The sequence below is a fragment of the Thermomyces dupontii genome (genome assembly GCF_041956625.1).
Source record: "Thermomyces dupontii strain NRRL 2155 unplaced genomic scaffold VTN31scaffold_9, whole genome shotgun sequence".
Taxonomy (NCBI): domain Eukaryota; kingdom Fungi; phylum Ascomycota; class Eurotiomycetes; order Eurotiales; family Trichocomaceae; genus Thermomyces; species Thermomyces dupontii.
In genome coordinates, this window is record NW_027192315.1 from 727,663 (window position 1) to 747,737 (window position 20,075).

At 51.0% G+C, this 20,075-nt stretch overlaps 6 protein-coding genes and 1 non-coding gene across 7 annotated transcripts; 2 read left to right on the forward strand and 5 right to left on the reverse strand.

Annotated features, from left to right (window-relative positions):
• Positions 1-5,316: 5,316 nt before the first annotated feature.
• Positions 5,317-5,853, reverse strand: VTN31DRAFT_7465 (uncharacterized protein; the record flags this gene model as incomplete). The annotated part of the gene is made up of 1 exon (XM_069408189.1): positions 5,317-5,853. The coding sequence occupies one exon, from the start codon at positions 5,851-5,853 to the stop codon at positions 5,317-5,319; it is 537 nt and encodes a 178-aa protein (XP_069257963.1).
• A 225-nt stretch (positions 5,854-6,078) lies between these two features.
• Positions 6,079-6,164, reverse strand: VTN31DRAFT_t87. Its single transcript has one exon. It is a non-coding gene; the product is annotated as a tRNA-Glu (tRNA).
• Positions 6,165-7,085: 921 nt separating this feature from the next.
• On the forward strand, positions 7,086-8,024 carry VTN31DRAFT_7466 (uncharacterized protein; the record flags this gene model as incomplete). The annotated part of the gene is made up of 3 exons (XM_069408190.1): positions 7,086-7,131; positions 7,242-7,495; positions 7,548-8,024. 3 exons carry the CDS (start codon positions 7,086-7,088, stop codon positions 8,022-8,024), a joined length of 777 nt encoding a protein of 258 aa, XP_069257964.1.
• Positions 8,025-10,275: 2,251 nt separating this feature from the next.
• On the forward strand, positions 10,276-12,323 carry VTN31DRAFT_7467 (uncharacterized protein; the record flags this gene model as incomplete). Its single annotated transcript, XM_069408191.1, has 2 exons — positions 10,276-10,451; positions 10,517-12,323. 2 exons carry the CDS (start codon positions 10,276-10,278, stop codon positions 12,321-12,323), a joined length of 1,983 nt encoding a protein of 660 aa, XP_069257965.1.
• A 1,137-nt stretch (positions 12,324-13,460) lies between these two features.
• Positions 13,461-14,192, reverse strand: VTN31DRAFT_7468 (uncharacterized protein; the record flags this gene model as incomplete). Its single annotated transcript, XM_069408192.1, has 4 exons — positions 13,461-13,600; positions 13,664-13,877; positions 13,991-14,036; positions 14,149-14,192. The coding sequence occupies 4 exons, from the start codon at positions 14,190-14,192 to the stop codon at positions 13,461-13,463; spliced, it is 444 nt and encodes a 147-aa protein (XP_069257966.1).
• A 1,549-nt stretch (positions 14,193-15,741) lies between these two features.
• On the reverse strand, positions 15,742-17,229 carry VTN31DRAFT_7469 (uncharacterized protein; the record flags this gene model as incomplete). Its single annotated transcript, XM_069408193.1, has 4 exons — positions 15,742-15,788; positions 15,853-15,962; positions 16,024-16,939; positions 17,004-17,229. 4 exons carry the CDS (start codon positions 17,227-17,229, stop codon positions 15,742-15,744), a joined length of 1,299 nt encoding a protein of 432 aa, XP_069257967.1.
• Positions 17,230-17,657: 428 nt separating this feature from the next.
• Positions 17,658-19,792, reverse strand: VTN31DRAFT_7470 (uncharacterized protein; the record flags this gene model as incomplete). Its single annotated transcript, XM_069408195.1, has 8 exons — positions 17,658-17,933; positions 17,998-18,519; positions 18,574-19,067; positions 19,120-19,206; positions 19,261-19,360; positions 19,415-19,484; positions 19,544-19,570; positions 19,647-19,792. The coding sequence occupies 8 exons, from the start codon at positions 19,790-19,792 to the stop codon at positions 17,658-17,660; spliced, it is 1,722 nt and encodes a 573-aa protein (XP_069257968.1).
• Between the last annotated feature and the right edge of the window lie 283 nt (positions 19,793-20,075).

The window sequence follows — 20,075 nt, forward strand, 5'->3', positions numbered from 1 at the left end:
GAGCTAACCTAAACCTAATCTAGAACTAACTATTATGGATAAATGCATGAACACACCGCTAAACTAGCTTGGGAAATTAGTCAGCTACGAGAATCCTTAAATACCCTAATGTGATGCGGTTCTGGGGTTGCAGTCGTAAGTACCTAGAATATATTCTTTGACAATCAGTACGTTGACTTCTGTCAAAATCGAGAGATACGAAAGCTCAGGCGAGAAACAGACGTAGACGTCTACCATGCTGTACATTGAACGAACTTATTGAAAGATACATTGCTCTTGAAACATGGGAGTCCATGGATCTCTGAATTGTTAGGGTTGCCATGATCACGTGCCTATCAATGATTTCAGACAGGCGTGTAATCGTCGGAACTAAATTTATGAATCACGTGACATATAACATGATCTTTTAATTTCATTCACCGGATAGGGACTAGCGTCAGTACAGAAAAAAGAACGACTGTCAGACACAATTGGTGTGAATGTGAATACATGGGAACTGCATTATGATCAGGCTGTCAATCAAAACGATGATGCCTATCCGTGAACAACAAAAAACAACACGATCCTATCACGCCAAGCTTCGTGTCTTGCCAGATTACCTCAGGTACCTAGTGAGTCGATGCCTATATTCCGAATTCCGTGGCATGGTTCGTTTGCGACGAAGGGAATTGGCTTCCTCCACCAGAAGACGATCCTGCTGATGGGCTGCGAGGAACAGGTCCACCCATTTCACATTTCTTTTCGCGACTTGGTCCTCGTAGAGCTCTAGCATGTCAGCTAACATTTTCCTGCCTTCCTCCACGCGGGTCTCCCACAACCCCTCGTCGTCTTGATCGTCATTATGAAGGTACAACTCGCTTTCTGCCTCATTCCCCGAGTCCAGCTCGCTTCCAGACTCGAGGTCCGACTCTTGAAGTTGGTCTTCTTGTGGTTCCTGGCCTTGAATTGCCGCAGCCGGCGCATATTCCGGTCGTAGAAGGAGCCCCTCGCCTTTCCAAAACGGACGTGTTGTTCTGCGCTTCACAGTCTGGAAGAACTGCGGGTCAGGGAACTCGTAACAGTGGACAATATCTTACAAGTCAAAAAGCGATTCTGAAGAAATGCTCGGCACCCGCAAACCCAATTAACGGGGTTCGTATGATAGATTATCATTTTTTGTGGGTCAACTGACTTTGCCGCATCTCTCTTCCATTGCCTTTTAAACGCTTCCCTCCATCGAGCCTTATGGACTCGGGTCTGCCCACTCAGGATTGCCGATAAACGGTGCTCCGCATCGGGCAGAACACGCGTTATGAGGATGAACACGATCAAATCGACGCGAGGTCGATTGAAGCGGTGGAGATAATCATATTTTAACCTCCGCCAGAGGGACTCCGAAATCATTGAGGCCTGCACCACCTATACATCTCAGTGGCACATTCACGATGGATAAGATCAGAAGATTTGAATGTGCCATTCTGATCGGGAATGAAAGGATGAAAATGAAAGTGATGACACATCATGTCCAAAATTGCCTGTTTCTCATCCTTTGTCCTTGGTTCCAGCCGCCCTTCGTCTTAATTTCTCTGTCCTTGATGGACACTCACATTCAGCAGGATAAAGATGGCTCGACGGACGGCCGGCGTTGTATCTTAGAGCCCCAGCAGATCTCCAGCTCAGGAATGACTTTTTGCGCTTCTGCGGGCCAGTAATTGTCTTGGCTATCTGTTTCTTTTGAGTTTAACTTCAAACTGACCGCGCGCTTGATATGCCAATAACACAGCTGAATTTTGGCATTTTTCCAAACAGAGGTCACAGCCGCAATCTCTGCGGTGTCCTTGTCAATGGCGAAACAAGCTGAATTGAATCCAAAACCATCTTTGAGCCGCTTTAAGAACCGATAGAGCACGACTGAAGTTGCGCCAGGATCTGCACGAGCCTTTTTCTTTTTACCTCGCGCATTGGCCCCTCTAGGACTCACAACCTCCGTTAGGCAATATGCTAAAGGAACTCCGGTGCCGTCAATCTCGGCAAGCAGCAAAAAGGTCTATGCCGGTGTTATTCGTCCCATAGGTTGAGTCCATCACAAGCTGCGTGGTCGACCTGGAAAGCTGCATAATGTTCTCCGGAGCATAGAGACACAATGCCCTAACGTTGCCCTCCTGGATGATACCATATCGACCTTGATATTGGCCGTATTCAGATAGGAGCTTCTCTGCCGAGGCCACAGGGTCTGCATCTCGCTGCCATATTTCAGCATTTGCTCTTTGCCAGAGAACTTGGTACCGAGTGACGGTTTCCGCCTCGCGCATCCCCCGAATTTCACGATAAATTTCCGAAGGCGTTTTAGTCGCGACAAGCTCGTTGATCGATTCCCGAACCATCGGTGGCACTTGCACATCTTCATAAGGAGGATGCCACTCGTGATGGATAATAATTGACAGTGTCCGGCTCTGAAAGCATGCGCGCATAACGAGTTTACTCTTGCAATCAAACCGCATCATGCGTCTGCCATCACGTCGCCTTTCGAGGTCAACGTTTGAATGATAACCTTGAACATGGCGAGATCTTGAGAGCAACGGTATGTATATGTGAGGCTCTGTAAGTTTGATCCTTTGTGCTTGAAGCGGAAGCCTCCTTCTTTCCAAATTATCTCTGTGAGATCACGCAATGCCGCGCTCAATGCCGCCAATGGAGATGTTTCCGAGTCGGGATTGCCAGCGGAACCGGGTTCATTCGATTGCACTAGATCGCCGAACATAACAGGAAGAGCATCCATATTGAACGTGTAAGAAGCATTCAGAACTTCGCTCTGGCCCTGTTAGAGAAATAGAGCGAGAATGAGATGCTGCCCGCTGAAAATATTGAATTTCACAGGCAACTCACAGCCTTTTTCCAACGGCGAAGACGCTGAATGAAATCTCTCCATTCATTGATATGCAGCTGTCGTTTTCGACTATGGCGCTGGCAAGTTTTTTTCCTTTTGCCGTGTTTGTTGATTTCGAAGTCTTCGGCAGGCCGACTTCTTTTGCAGATGGAGCAAGGAAATTCAATCTTCCCTTCAGAAGCCATCGTCAATCGCTGTTACGATTAATGCCACAACTGAATGAAAGTAGTCTTGCTGATGAGCGTGGTGTGGTGAAGCAAAAGTACCGCGGGAAAAGCGGACGCGATATGCAGAACGCGATGAGCGAACGGAGGAAACAAACAATAGTTATTATGTAATCATGTAGATGACTAATAAATTTGTCACGTGACTTTCATAAAATTAGTTCCGACGATTACACCCGCTGTGATTTCAGTCGATGAGTTCAAGTATATCATCTCGCTATTGATGACGCGCATGCCCTGAACTGAAACGAACAAACGACGAGGCTATACCTTACTGTAATTCCCTAGTACGCAGGAAATTCACGATACTGCATTCCATATGACAGAGGCTGCTTGAAATATCTGGAGCAGTCATTACTTACTAGGTACCAGTCGCGCGGACTTCCCAGGGGACATTGCAGACTTCGCCCAAGTAGAACAATGGCAAAGCTACGCTCACTGAAGCAATATTAAGTGACGCCAACAGCCCCAGAACAAATATCATAGGCCCAACGCGGCCCGGAACACATAGGACGAAGAGGACACCCAACGCAAACATGTTGAACCGAGGGACTCGATACAACTCAGGAAACCATTCTTTGCCAGGGCGACTAATTCCCTCGACTTTTGTGTCATTGGTACTAAAGTTTGTTATTGCCACTTCCCCCGTCTTCTTTGAGGATGACTTCCGCGACTTGATCGACAGTTGTCATGTTCCTCTTGGTACTAGGCAGGTAAAGAGGATTACTGTCAAAAAAGCTGATTTATTTGCAAGGATAGTATGACCAGGAAATAAACCTTGATACTCGTCGAGCTTCTTGCCATCCCCTAAAGGACGGCTCGTTTGCCGTCAGTACCGCCCACAGTCTGCAGACGAGATCGGTGCCGATTTTGTACAGCTCGAATCGGAGATACAAGTTTCAACAAATTCATGAATTCTCTCTTGGGACATGAGGAACGGTCTTTTCGTCTTTTCGGTTGTTACGATGTCGGTTGTCGATTGTGTATATGGAGCTTAGGCTTGCCGGTGAGCACCCGAGGGCGCTCGTATGCAATCACTCATCCTTTCCGACTGTCTGAACCTAGCCAAGTCCAGATGATAGCTTCAATTCAATTTGGCAAGAAATCAAGCAGACAGCTTGTGTTAGACCACGAGGCGTAGTATGTGTGGACACTCGCAGAAAGTTTCAGGCGTGCGACGTTCAAGACATGGGGCATTGGAAGTCCGATGGAGCCCTGCATCACCGTGTACAGAACATGGTTCACAATTCAATAATAGTCAACCTGAACACGCAGCGGTGGCCTCATGTGTAGGACAGTGTGAATACCAGGTTTCAATATCCACCACCCAACCAAACACTGCATTAGTTCCTGGTTCCTGGCTATTGGCCTGCAAGTGCTACAACGCTTTACCAACTACATCAAGAGATCCGACAGTTCATGCGACTGTGAGAGATAGAATTGGCTGAGCTGCGCATTGGGCAACTTCATGACCAGACATGGGCCGTTTATTTTTTTTTTTTTTTCCTTTTGTACTGAATCGATTGTTAGGGTTGCCATCATCACGTGCCATATCTTCAAGAATTCAGAGATTTGTTTGATCTTGCAAACGGAGCACTGCATGTCCTGAACCGATCAGACAGGACTTGTTTTTCGCAGGTGTAGAATTCCTCGCGGATGGGCAAACTCTTTTTCGAAATAACTTGGCTACTGCCCTTTACGAGACTAGTAGTACTGTGTAAATACTAACTAGTATTACAAGGTTTCAAATTGTTCAAAGCCGAACAATACTACACAAAAGATAGAAGGCCAAAGCCTAGTCCCTGATGTCAAAACAACTTTGTGGTTTCAGGGAAGTATAGGGAGCAGAATGGACCAAGAAATGCATGCCTTTGTCAACAATCAAATGAAACAAAAAAAAAAAAAAAAAAAAAAAAAAAAAAAAACGAACTGAACAATAGGCTCACAATTGCCATCTCCTCAACGAAGATTGTTCGTTTCATAGAAGAGCCATGATTGACTGTCAGCATTGTACAAAAATGTATGCACTTGCTAAACATTGTAATGTCTTGAAGTGGCCCTCTTTCCTAAGAAGGCCTGTCTGGATTGGGAGACAGTCAATGAACTGGGACAAGATCAGCCCCGGTCTGTACAGGAATAGGACAAAGAGCAGGACCCAAGATATCGACAGCACCTGCACACTGCTGGAGTAAAACCGGCTCCTTGGTTGATAACAAAGTTGCTAACTTAACTGGTGGTCACCTGCATCGCGCTCAAGACTGAGGTTGGCACCACCAAAGACAGCTCCGACAGGACAGAGGACGGAGGTGGTGGAATGTTGGTTTGCTGCAAAACATTGTTAACTCTCCGGAGAGACAATGTAGGCCGGAGTGATGTCGGTGGTGCTTGCGTCCACCGATTCAGGCGTGACAAACCTCCATATGTACGCAGCAAGGGCATTGAAGACATGAGAGGAGCGGGCATTTGTCCAGGAGGAGACAGTATCTTCAAGGTTGACGGAATGGGCACTGGACAGCCAGGCGGTGACATCATCGGGCAGGTCCGTATACCAAGCTGAAATGTAGCCAGCTTCAACAGCGTTGGCATAGTCACTAATGATAGCCGGCTTTGCTTGAATCTGGCTTGAGATTGAGGCTGGCACCACCGAGTACAGCCCCGACAGGATTGAGCAGAGAGGCGGCTTGAAGTTCCCTTCCCTGCAAAAATCATTAACTCTGGTGGCTCCGAACTTGAAGACAAGGTAGAAATACTACTACGGAGCATCTCTAAGTGTTACACTTACTCCGCCAGGAGTAGGCCCATGCCGACGAAGGTGTGAACAACACCGAAAGTAATCTGCATGACGTCTCTGGGACTGAAAAATATTAACCATGGAATGGGAGGCGTCACAACATTGTCCTGGAGCCGAGGGACCCTTTTTCGTGGGCGGAACGCCCAACCTCTGGACTCTCGATCCAGGAACTGTGGTAGAAAAATGGTAAAAAAAAATTCCCAGTCCGGGAGTCGAACCCGGCGCTGCTGGGCTCACATTCCTGAGATGAAAACCAGCTATGTTACCGATACACCAACTGGGATCAGTTGTAAGAGTTGCCACCAATCAGTGAAACCAAGTCTCAACGTCGAGGCGACCCTGCGTCGACTCGCAGGCCTTTACTCAAGAGACCGAAGGCTGGAAAATGCTGAGGGGGTTCGAAGCTCAGCCACAATTAAAAGAACAGATCTGTGTGCTTTTCCTGTGCCTGTAACCTAGTCTCACCTCTCTACGAATTCTCGTGCCTTTCCACAAGCTTCGTTGACAAGACTCAGCAGTGACCCTTGAAGCAATGCGGTGTACGGAGTAGCTTCGGATTTCGGTAAGTACCTGTGACAGTACCTGCGCCCTTCGGTCTCCAAAAAAGGGGTGAATACCTGTAATTTGGTACTTATTGATAGGTTACATACGAGGAGGTGCTCCGTACGCTTGCCCACGAGAATCTTGTATTACCGATACAGTTCTCTCCACAGTGCCGTCAATCGTCTCGCTAGGATTGAGTACATTCCAGTATCACAAGGTAAAAATTGTAAGTTATGAGCTTATTTACACAACGAGATCAGAGTAAAATTGGTAAATTACTGTAATCAAATTTCACGACGCAAACTCGGGGAGTTGAGAGAAAAAAGTCTCCTCTCACTTTTAGCTTGAGCCCTGAGAATTGGAAGGACTGAGAATTCCCCCACCGCTGCGAAACTGCAATCACGAGGACAAGGATTTACTCCGCATAAAAGAGCATTTGATGCTTGCTGAACCCCGTGGTTGTTGATTCCTATTTTTTTTTTCTTCTCAACACCAGTCCTATTTCGAGTAAACTAACAAGTCAGGTACGTTCTAAAGCTCGTCGATCCCTCTTGCCTGGGCCATTGAAAAATTCGATTCACATGTTAGGGAAAAGCAGCCTCACCGCGTTTTTTTCAACCAGACAAAATTGTGAGAAGGCCGCTCGAAGTTCACAGCAAAAATGTCAAATGGCGTGGAACTCGTCAATGGGAAGAGGAAGCGACCAAGTAAGTCTTTGGGGTCACCGGCTTCAAAACCCACGAGGATCCGTGACACACGACAAATTCGACAAACTTAAGCGAGTGTCTCGTTCACCATCCATATTGACGATCTCTAGGAACCCAATCATGTCCTCCACCGGAACTCCCGCAGTTGGTGGCCGAGCAGCATGTCCCGATTGCGCCTCACGACAAGGACACCAAGCGCTTGATCGTTGTCTTGTCCAACGCCAGCTTGGAAACGTATCGCTCGTCACACGGTCGCCACGGTCGGGAAGAGAAGTACTCGCTCCTCAACAGCGATGAGCACATCGGTGTGATGCGGAAGATGGGTCGCGACATTAGCGAGGCCAGGCCAGATATCACCCACCAGGTTCGATGGCTTAGGAATGGAACAATATGAGCGGGCGCTGACATTCTGCCAGTGTCTGCTGACGCTTCTCGATTCCCCGATCAATAAAGCTGGAAAGCTGCAAATTTATATCCACACTGCCAAGGGCGTTCTCATCGAAGTCAGCCCAACGGTCCGTATTCCGCGCACCTTCAAGCGATTTGCCGGTTTGATGGTCCAGCTTCTGCACCGACTCTCGATTCGGTCGACGAACTCGCAGGAGAAGTTGTTGAAAGTCATCAAGAACCCCATCACGGACCACCTTCCGCCAAACTGCCGGAAGGTCACCTTGAGTTTCGACGCACCCGTGGTGCGTGTCAGAGATTACATCGAATCTCTTGGCCCTCAAGAGAGCATCTGCGTGTTTGTCGGTGCCATGGCCAAGGGACGGGATGACTTTGCGGACGAGTACAAGGACGACACGATCAGTATCAGCAACTACAGTTTGAGTGCCAGCGTTGCCTGCAGCAAGTTCTGCCATGCCGCCGAGGAGGCCTGGGGTATCATCTAAGCATTTTCATCAGCGGAAAGGAAGGTAATGGTGAATGGGCAACGTTGGGTGGAACTATGGATGTCGCTGGTGGTTTCCCTTCTTTGTGTTTATATTTTTCATTCATTTCTTGTTTTCATTTCGATCCATCCGGGATCAAAACGAAATCCTCTAGAAAAGATGTCGAGTCGAAGGGCTCAGATCACAACATCTCAGCCCTGCGGCTTGTACATCTTTTCTAAAGGCTGGTGGTCGATACCTCGGCGAAGCTTGAGGGCTTTGGTTGGATCTGGTTCAGTTTTTGCAACCAAAACGCCAAGGTTCAACGACCTCAAGACGGGTTCTTGTATCGGAGCTCTGCTTCACCTGCATCACCCGTACTTGGTTCGTGGTGACATTCTCCCTTTGCTCTGCGTTCATCTGTCCTGACTCGAAATTAGTTGATCGGCCAGTCTGGCAGAAGGTCGTGCAGCATTGGCGTCTTTGGTTGCATCGTCAAGAGGATTTGAATGTTTACTATGATGACTAGGACATCAGTGTATATATCACCGTTGTAGATGATACATACCCGAGTAGTTTAGTTGAATTCACGTCGACCATCCTCAATGTTCTACGTCAGGTGATCACTTTCCTCGATTGTTTCGCTTACGAGTCGTTCTAAGGTCCTCAAAATCGCTGTCTTTTTACGGAGTAGTTCCTGATTCTTTCCATCCCGGAATCCGAGATTTTCTCGAATTCATCCAAGCTCGCAAGGCGTCTTGAGACCTTACTTTGATTGGGTGAGGGGTGCGTCGACGTGGCAGCGTGGTTGAGGCTGCACGTGGATTCGCCGACTCGCATCACTTCGGACTGAGTCCCAGCCACCCTGCGTTTTCAATCACTGGGGATCCAGAACATTTGCTTGCTGGTCGCTTTGAACTACGATTCTATATGCTGAGATTCGTGAACTCAGGACGTGAAGGCGAGGCAGAACCGATGATCCTCGCTGCCAGAAGGTGCCTATCGTCGGGTCAGAAATAATTGTAGGCAAATCACGTCTCGACGTGCGTAAAGTAACCGATTAAGCGCCAGCGGTCAGGTTTCTTGTACGAGTACTACTCCGCACAGAGTTCTCCGTTCCTGCCACTACCGCCGCTGGCAAGTGCTTTGGACAGTGGATCGGAGTTTTGGTACATCCTGCGTTGTGATGGTTGGCGGTCAAGTCCCACCGCATGTTCACCAATGCTGTCATTCTCATTCAATCAGTCAAGCCCGAGGACGAACCGAAGTTGATACTTGCAGCAGGAATGCCCAATGCGGGCTCTACCAGTTTACCAGTTCTTCTCGTACTGGCTGTTTGATTTTGGGACCTGACGGGACCGACAGGCCATTTGTGCATCAGAACAGCGCGCGAAATACTCCACAATCCGCCTATTGCACCCAGTCATCCACTTGAATCCTTGATCGCGAGGCTTTCGGAAACGGTTCATTCAACGTTGTGTGTTTAGGCCTAAGTCCAACCAGGCCCCTCCCGCGGGACAAAAATAACTCTACCAAACCGGCAGACCCTCCATGCGAGGACGGACAATGCGAGGGGCAGGAAATCAGACACACAAAGTTTAGGGTTAGGAAAAGAAGAGGCCGCCTATCAACGGCTCACAGTGACGGATTGATTTGCCCTTCGTAAGAGGGTTTCTCGTGGGATTGCAACTCCATTTTATGCGCTCAGGCGCCTTGGATGTCAATGGCCATTCTTGTTCGCTGCCGGATCTACCCTCCTCGGCCCCGAGTAGTACCTCAACGTACCCAGCATATGGGCCCAGAACGCTGAGGGGTTTCTCGAGTCATCTTCTGCGCGGTAACATGTGCCCTTATCCACCAGACATGGCCCAACGTCAGTGGTGCCCCGTGGATACTCCAAAGAGTGTCCACGCCTCGGCCCGTCTGCTTCCCATTATACTTTCCTGTTTCCGCCAGGATCTGCTGGATCAGATACCTTGTCCTGGGCCTCTTGTAGGCGGTAAATGCGCTCGCCACTTTTGCCTTACAAATGCTCTTAGTAATGCGGTACGACGTCCGACTAAGGTTGATATAGCTTTCTGACCGCTGCTGGTTCCTCTTCATTCAAAAAGCAGCTTTTTACATCTCCGAGTGATATACAACTCTGCCTCTTCTGGTGATCAATTCCTGACCTTCAGTTGAGGGACCAACCAATCTTCGTGGGCGGTTTCTCAAGTCCACCATTGTTCAATTTTCTCGTCTGTGACCGGATATCGTCGTAAATCTCACGACAATGCCGCTGTCACATCTCACTCTTACTGTTTCACACCTGCCCAGCTCGACATCGTTCTTCCTTTCCTGCCTCCAGCCGTTGGGATACAAGTACATTGGACGCCATGACGAGTACATCGGATTCGGGACGAGGCCCGATGAGCCGGCGGACTTTTGGTTGGCACAGGAGAAGCCAGGGTAAAGTTTTTTTTCCCCGTAACAATTTCAAAAGTCAAGGGACATGCATTGACTCTTGGAACCAGCACGCCAGCCGGCGCTGCCCATGTGGCTTTCCCGGCACCGTCCAAAGAAGCCGTGAATTCGTTCTTCATCTCAGCCCTAAAGGCGGGCGGCAAGATGCATGGGGAGCCCAAGCTGCGAGACCCTGACACGGGATACTTCAGCGCCGCGGTCATTGACCTCGACGGCAACAGCATTGAAGCCGTCCACCGATCGGACTCATCATCGTCTCGGTCCCAAGCGTCCGGTCCGGCGCTGAAGATGATCAAGGAAGGGTCCGTTGTGTCCCGGGCGCGCTCGGCAAAGGCCGACAGCATCGAGGAGGCTGGGTCCGTGTCTCCCAAGTCAATGGTTTCCCGGTCCGTTTCCGGCGGCGACTACTTTTCTTCCCGGACCATCGAGGCGCCAAAGGACTATAAACCGCTCCCGATCCCGTCGTCGTCGGGCGACGGCAACTCGACGGCCAAGACCATCATCGGGACGCTCCTGGGCGCCACGGCCGGGGCGGCGATTGCCTATGCCATGTCCAAAGGCGACGCGTCGGCGGCTTCTCAAGTCACGCCGGTAGCATCTCAGGCAGCGGCGGCGGCGGCGGCAGCCGTATCCGCCGTGTCTGGGCAACAATTTTCACCGCAGATCACTTCTCAGCAACACCAGCAACAACAGCCTCGCGCGGTCCAGGAAATTCCGGAGTATCTGGCGCTCGAAGCGCCGGTTCCGCGCAGCCAGCGCACGGCCAACGACGCCATCTCGGAATTCACCCGCAGCGTCGCGTCTCGAAACCCGCGGGCGGACACCATCTACGAGGACACCGAGCTGTACTACCCGCCGGTGCCGGGCAGCGTCTACGCCAAAGAGGACAACGGCATCCGGCGGTCGTCGAACGGGAGCATCTACGCGACCAAGGAGCTGCCAATCCGGGCGATCGAGTACCCGCCGAAGCCGCGCTCTCGCTCCTATCCGTGCAACCCCAGCACCTTCATCAGCAGCTACGTCGACGAGCCCGTGCACCACCACCCGGGGCGGGACGACGAGGCCGAGACGGAGTTTGGCTCCATCTCGACCATCAAGCCGGCCAAATCCACTCACTCGCGCCGCAGCGCCGCACGATCCTCAACCTCTTCCTACTACCGCGACCGCGACCATGACCGCCAATCCCGATACGACGAGGCCGACGGCGGTGATCCCGTGGACGACGCCGACTACCAGAGCCACCACAGCAGCGGCAGCAGCCACCATCACCGACACCACCACCACCACCACCACGGCAGCCCATCCCACGTGTCCACCTCTTCTCGCTCCGCCGCGCCCTCACACCGCTCCTCCAAATCCCGAGCCAGCAAGGCTGACGCCGCCTCCGTCGCCGCATCATCCACCGCCTCCAAGCGCCGCGGCAGCGTCTACAGCGCGCGGAACATCCCGCTGCCGGAGAGCGCCACCCCGAGCACGGTCTTCCTCGACGAGGTCGACGTCGACACGCACATCACGCCCGACGACTCCATCAGCCAGGTTGGACTGCATGAGAAGGATCGACGCTCCTCCGTCGCGGGCCGGTCCCATCACAGCCACCATTCCCACCACTCTCATCATCATCATCATCGCTCCTCCGTCGTGTCGGCCTCCTCGTCCCGAAGAGGCAGCAAGTTCGACGAACCCGTCAAGCCGAGCGATAGCATCAGCCAGGTCTCGTCGAACCATCACTCGCGCGTCTCGGAGCACTCGCGTGCCTCGGAACGAACAATCAAGGCGGTGGAGAAGGCCCCTACTGTCGCTGCTGGTTCGACGACGTCGAGGAGGTCTTCGACGTCCAAGGCGTCCTCGAGAAAGTAATTCTCTTCTCTTCTTTTCTCTTTCGCATGTGTTTTGTTCATCATTGTCATGATGTGATGATTTCTTCTTTTTGATGTGCATTCCATTTCAACCTGGGCGTCTCTGCATCGTCGTGATCGATGGGCATGTATTTTCATTCCTCTCATGGAGTTTTTCTGATGAACTCTGTATTGTTTTTCTCATGATTACTGGACAGACTAATCCTGTCAACCATCTACAGACGAAAATTCTCTACGTTGAATTTGGGATGATAGACTGATCTGAATGAATGAAGGAATGGATTAATAAACACCGCACAATGCAACAATGCAAAACAATAAAACAGATTAAAGCAGATAACGCAAAAAAAAAAAAAAAAAAAAAAAACAAAACACTGAAAGCGATGCCATGCGCCAACACCACCACAGTCCAGTACGCCGTTTGCTGCTTTCCGCTCCGTATATCTAGGCAGTGCGCGAGGTGACCGATGGCAGGATCATCACAGTGGTTTCATTTGAGCTCCGAATGAAAGACAGGACAAGAATGAGAGATGAGGGTCATAAGATATTTAGAACATGAAATTTCGACCGCTAGAAGAAAGACTCTGGATACAAAACAAAACCGAATCTTTCTCCCTTGGCCAAAACGCCCGCAAACGATCCATCAACCTAGCAGAGAAAGAAAACGAACAGCACGAAAGGAACGAGACGTCAAATGGCGTATTTGCGAGTCCATTCCCGCGCCGTCGCGTCGTACCGCGCACGGTCTGTACAAAACAAATAAAAACAGTAATTAAAGACAGAATAACGACACAAAAAAAAAAAAAAAAAAACCAACTGACACTGAAAGCGATGCCATGCGCCAACACCACCACAGTCCAGTACGCCGTTTGCTGCTTTCCGCTCCGTATATCTAGGCAGTGCGCGAGGTGACCGATGGCAGGATCATCACAGTGGTTTCATTTGAGCTCCGAATGAAAGACAGGACAAGAATGAGAGATGAGGGTCATAAGATATTTAGAACATGAAATTTCGACCGCTAGAAGAAAGACTCTGGATACAAAACAAAACCGAATCTTTCTCCCTTGGCCAAAACGCCCGCAAACGATCCATCAACCTAGCAGAGAAAGAAAACGAACAGCACGAAAGGAACGAGACGTCAAATGGCGTATTTGCGAGTCCATTCCCGCGCCGTCGCGTCGTACCGCGCACGGTCTGTCTTGTAAACGTGCGCGATCTCTGGTACCAACGGATCGTCCGGGTTCGGGTCTGTGAGCATCGAGCAGATGGAGAGAAGAACTATGGTCGGGTCAGCCACTTGCACCGAGTCGGACCGGGAGATGAATGGGGGGGAGGGCGTACCTTTCGAGATGGTGAGAGCTGGACTCCACTGATCTCTCAAGATATCTAAACAGATGCTCCCGTTCGAATTGATGTTCGGGTGGTAGATTCGTGTCGTGAAGTTGACCTTTGGCGCCTTGAATGGGTAGTCCGTAGGGAAGTGAATGGCTAGGAAGAAAACACCTCCTGCATATGGAGAGTCGCTCGGACCCATGATTGTTGCTTGCCAGTGGAACTGAAGGACAAGTGCGTTAGCACAATGTAAGTCTCTCAAGGTGGGGTATGATATTGCGGATGACCGGAATGATGGTGCGGCATAGGATCTCTCGGGAACTGGGGATCACGTACCAGATCATCTCCAACTGGTCCTGCCGAGCAGGAGGATGGTGGATCACTATAGAAATCATCAGTATCGGCCTGTTGACATCGAGGGCAGACATCAAGGTGCAGATTGAGAAGGCACCCGGGGCGGAGAGCGGAAGAGGGGTAAAGCGGCAAGCACTTACCGTCCGAGATCAGCGAGTTCCTTGTTGATGCGCTTGAGAGCCATGACGGCGGATGGATGAGAAGGAAAAAGAAAGGTCGGAGGAGGTTGTTGTTGATGGGGGTTTCTCGGATGTCGGAAGACGGTACGGGCTCTGGATCAAATGAGGCAGGTCAGTCAGCATCAACGGACGTCACCGGGAAAAAAAGAAAAAAAGAGAAAATGACGGGGCACGAGATGTGAAGGTTACTTACAGAGAATCAAGGAGGCAAGACAGGTCAAAGGAAGAACGGAGAACAGACAGAAGATTGCAGTCGTCGTGTGTCGTGAAGTCCAAGCAGATGCTGATGGTGTAGAGAGAAAAGCGATGGAGGCGAACAGAGGAAGAGTAAGAGGGATGCCCGAGTGGCTTCGCCGTGGGGTGCGACTTGGGCGCGAGCCGCTGTAATGGTATTACGGAAACCGTTCTGTATTGCGCAGATCGATTGTCTTTGAAGTTGGATGCAGTTATCGCCACAATCAAAGAAAATCGCGAGGCCACAGTGTCGCTGTGTGATAGCTATTGGTTCCGGAGGAATCAGCTCTGAAATTCACTGCTGTGCGCTGTCAAGCCCAGGACAAGTATATAAGTATTGCAGTCGTTACGGTATCCTTAGTAAGGTTGATTACCAATCTCCCCAGACGCGAGTGGCTAACAAGAAGACGAAGATTCTGGCAAAAGCCAGGAGGTGTCAGAGAATCCATAGTTACAGAATGTCCCAAATGCGGTAATGGTATGGTAAAATTACTGTAATATTTGGGGTGTGCAGTGCCTTCCTGTCGACTGCTCCTCCATCGATGCAACCAAGACGTGTCCAAATCACGTCTTTTGTCCCAGGAACCTGGGTTTTCGTTGCTGAGATGATTGCAGAGTTTTCACTTCCCACGCGTCCCAACTCGCCACTCTCACACTACGTCTTCGGTCCCGACGCAATTGTTCTGTTCTGCTTGGTCACCTCCTAAGACAGTTGACCGTTTTCAGGTCCGCAATGGAACAGGAAGTTGGACTTCGATTCGAAATTGTAATTGCCAATCTCGGGATTTGACGAAGGACCTTGAAATTTCGAAACCCAGGCAGAAAGTTCCGTGACCCACTAATTACTGTAAGCGGAAGGTTTCGGCAGCCAGGCTTTGCTTCTTCCGACTAGTGCGGCATTTTCTTGACCGCCTATTTGCCAGCAGCACGATTACCAAAATTGAATATGGACCCACTTGACACGTGAGAATTTCAAACGGAAATTGCGGAGATGCACAACTAATTATCGACTGTCCGACTCTCACTCTGACCGAGACTCTTGAACACAGGCTATGTACTCTTGCATGGATCGTCGTGCTGGTTGCCACAGAAGAGGAATAGAATTCATCTGCTGTTTGTGCCAGCCACAGCCATCGTATCATCAACAGGCAACAGCTCAACCACTGCAGCATCGGAACGACTTCGTACAAACTGTCTGCCATGTGACACCCAACGATCAATCCACTCAGCCATTTTCCCAGGGTTTGCGACTCGAGAATCCCTTTCAGAGCGGCTGAACACCGGCCAAAGTCTGTAGTCCAAGTCCCGCGGTCTCCGCACTCAAACAAATGCTTGGATTCCGGTGATGGCGCGGCCGAGGATAAGAGCTGGATAATCCGTCAGCATGCAGATACAATCATGGAACACTTGCTGCGTCAAGTGAGCGCTTACTGTGAATATCACTCTGGCCCTCGTAGGTTTGCGTCACGAACAGGTTGGCCACGTGACGTCCAATATGGTATTCATCGCTCGTGGCGTTGCCGCCAAAAACCTCCTGCAGACTAGTAGTCCTCCTCGTTTAGCCAACTTCAACTGTCAAAAGAGACAATATCGAGTACATACGTCCGCGCATTTGCCAGAGCCCGGTCGCAGTTTTGCCGTTTCACCATCGAGATCATCTCCGGCACAGCCTTGCCCGCATCCTTTAATCGTGCAACCTGCGTTGCCGCCAAAAGACCGTAGGCGGCGTCCGTGGAGGCATCCGCCAGCTTCTTCTGCACCAACTGATACTTGGCCAGAGGGTTGCCCTTGAACTGCTTCCGCTCCAGAGCGTAAGATCGGGCTCGGGCCAGACAGTCCTCCAAAGCGCCCATCACACCAAAGGCGATTCCCAATCGAGCGCTACTCAGGCAGGTAAACGGCCCGGACAGTCCTTCCACGGTCGAGAACATATTCTCCGCAGGCACCGGGCAATCATCCATCTGGATCATGCCGGTGATCGACGCGCGGAGGGCCGTCTTATTCTTGATCGCCGGGGTCTCCAGGGTCCCTGGGGGGCACTTGCTGCGCTCAATCAGGAACCCGCGGATCTTGCCCGTGCTCTCGAGCCGCGCCCAAACCAGCAGGACGTCGGCGATGGGCGAGTTGGTAATCCATGTCTTCGTCCCGGAGAGCAAGTAAACCCCTTTCTTCGTCGGATGCTCCCGTGCAACGGTCTCCATGGAGCCCGGATCCGAGCCATGGTTCGGCTCCGTGAGCCCGAAGCAGCCCAACAGGTTACCCTTGGCCAACTGCGGCAGAAAGCGCTCCTTTTGCTCCTGCGTGCCGAACTCATCGATGCCGGTCATCACCAAGGAGCTCTGCACGGACATACCAGACCGGTAACCGGAGTCGACGCGTTCCACCTCTCGGGTGATCAGGCCCGAGGCCACGGTGCTCGCACCCGCGCAGCCGTAGCCCTGGATTGTAGCGCCCAAAAGCCCGATTTCCCCCATCTCTTGGAGAATCTTGCGGTCGTAGTTTTCATTTCGATAGGCCTCTAGGGATCGCCGATTGGAATGATGAGCGCAATACGGGGACCATCAATAAGCTTCATTACCCACCCAATATCCGCGGTGCCAACCGCTCCTGGCAGTACTGTCTCGCCGTATCCTGAATCGCCAATTCCTCATCCGTGAAGAGTTCCGCCGCATTTAACGGATCCTCCCAATTGAATCGAGCCGCCGCCGAGGATGCCCATCGGCGGTTTGCCCATGTCTTGGCCGGGAGATGTGATCTATGAAGCGGGCTGGAGTATCGTCCCGCGGCCCGGAGAAAAGAGCGATTCATGACTCGATCAATTGGCCAATGCAGATAGTACAACGTGAGGCGTAAGAAGTAGTACTATCGAGCGAGTGACAGTCTATGCGGTAGCTAGTATGATCCCAACAAATTGAGGTCACTTTCTGATGCAAAATCATCCCATTTTATAGAACAAGTGTTCTGGAGCTTGCCTCCACGCCGGAGTGTTGAGCGAAGCAGAACCGGGATCGCCCATCGGCTCGCTGCGGAGCGATCACCGGTATGGGTTAGTTTAGCCTCGGCATCCTTGGCCAATCACGCAGCGCTGCTTTCGACTTCCTATTTTGTATGTAAACTCCTCAAGATCAAAGGTCATGACATGCAACCAGTGCATATTCTTCAATTAACCCTAATACATAATAGATCCAGTCCCAGATGCAAGAAAAAAAAAAACGATAGTGGCCTAAATCTATAGTCTAGAAGTTCTCCTCTCCCCACACAAACTCGAAGCCCGGCTCCGAATACTCGTTGCACTTGATATGCAACTCCTTGCCCAACGGCTTGGGTCCGCAGAAAAAGACACCAGCTTCTGCGGGAGCATGGATCTTGCGGATCGAGCGGAAGATCAAGTCCCAGTTGGGGCGACCAAAGTTTGTTGGCGAGCGGAGGCCGGTGATGGCGTCTTTTTCGGCGTTGGCGTCGTTGATCATGATGTTTGTTGCCTCGTCGGGTTTGAGCTTGGCGGTCAGATACTATTTATTCAGATATTAGCAACAAAAACTTCGGGAGGCGCGGATATCGAATCGGGGAACTCACGGTATGGATCTCAATCCGACTCGTCGTGTCCTGCTCCTCGATCGCTGCCAGCAACGACCGGAACCACTCAAACGACCCAAAGTCTCGGCAGATCCAGAAGAAGTAGACTTTGCGCAGCCGGGTCTTCTTGTCCCCATAGTTGTAGTTCATGCGGTACCACATGCTCTTGAGGATCGAGGCGAACGGCGTCACGCCAATGCCACCACCCACGAGCACGGCGATTTCGTACTTGAACACGTCTTCGGATGCGCTACCAAACGGTCCGTCGATGTAGATCCGTGGCAGGATGCGCCGGATGGCTGGGTCAATGTTGGGGTCGGACACGCTGACGATGGCTGACTGCCTTTTATCTTTGTTGTTGTCTTTATTCTCGAAGTCGCAGCCGAGGGCCTTCGCTAGGGCCTTGGTGAAGTCCCCAACGCAGCGGATGTGGACGGAGAGGTAGTCTTCCTCGGGGGCGCTCGTGAGAGTGAACGGGTGGTACTGCCATAGTGACACCTCCGGGCAGCACAGGAAAATGTACTATTCTCGTCAGCAAGGCCGTCAGGTCAAAACTTAGGAAATGAGTGAACGAACCTGCCCGGCTCGAGTCTTTGTGTTTTCCTTTTTCAGCTGGATTTCCACCACATTGCTCGGATGCTGGATAACCTTGGTGATGTACGTCCTGTGCCGGCCGCGAACCTCTCGCATGATCCTCTCGGCCAGATAGGCAACCGCTCCGTAGATCCAGTACTGATAGAAGCTGCCGTTTCCGGTGCAGAAGGGCTCGAAATCCGCCGGGATCATGCAGAAAACGCCATGGATCGACCAAAAAACGAAGAAGATGATGAACAGATGGTGCAGATACCAGAACCGCTCGAAATTCGCGCGACGGGGCTTCTCAATGGACGTGCACACCATCACCATCAGGGCGATCAGCATGATCCAGCCGGTCCAGGCGGGACCCGTCAGGAAGCCCGCTCGAAGGAAGCCGACGAAGCCCTGTCCGTTCTTTGCGGCCAGCTGGGCGACGTTGTTCAGATGCGCGATCGTGTGAACCCAGGAGAAGAAGACGATCGACCATGCGATCACTGTCGTCTGGTCAGCAACGTATTCGGAGATCTCTGGGAAACGGCTACGAACGCTTGTGGAACGCAATGTTCTTGTCAAACTGGACAATCCCGTTGAGCGGCGTCTGCCTCAGGAGAGAGATCAACGTTCGACAGACAGCTGTTCTTCCATTAGCCGGTGCCAATAGTCGCTTTCGAGTGACGGGTTACCAACGAAATAGAATCAATGCAACATCGACATGTAAGCAGAGGGCCGCAGATCGTGCCACCATGTATGTCCATGTGTATGTTGCTCGAGCATTATTCAAGTTGTCCTGCATGCGCCTCAGAATCCGTCCCTATTTCCTCATGACCCACGACGCGCATACCTTGAGGGCATAATTCATAAAGGCAAAAGCATAGAGAAAGATATGAGCGAGAACGAACAATCCCACCGTTCTAGCCGTCGCGTCAATCAAACACCCTCTCTCTTGTCTCTCGAATGATTAAAAACCTACACATGTCGCCATCCTTCATTGATCATCCTGTTCAGTTGTTACCCGCAAACAGTCAGCGAGCAATCCCATCATGACCCCAGTGTCCTCCATGTCGGTTTCTCACCATCGATCGAATTTCTCCTTCGGCGTCAGCTCTCTCGGTTTGACTCCGCTCATCTCCCCAGACATGAGCATCGTCGTCAAGGGGGGCCATCGCGCTCGTTCCGATGGTTTGGCGGCATAGTTGTTGCTGGGGGATATCGTCTCCATCGCTGAGGACTCTTACTCGTCAAGAGCAATGGATTACCATGTGCGATCAAGAACAATCCCGGGACACATCAAAAGGTACCAAAGCAAAATCGCAGCAGAGGAACTCACGTATATACTAGTTACCTCCAGGGGACTCGATCAGAATCAACCCCCTTAGCTTCACACACCCCGTAAAGATATGGAACGAGCTTCAGTTCGGAAATCTCCCACATTTTGGGAATGATCATTTCTTGTCATTCTAATCAGTTTACATACAGGAAAGGGATTGGATTGCTTTTCGATC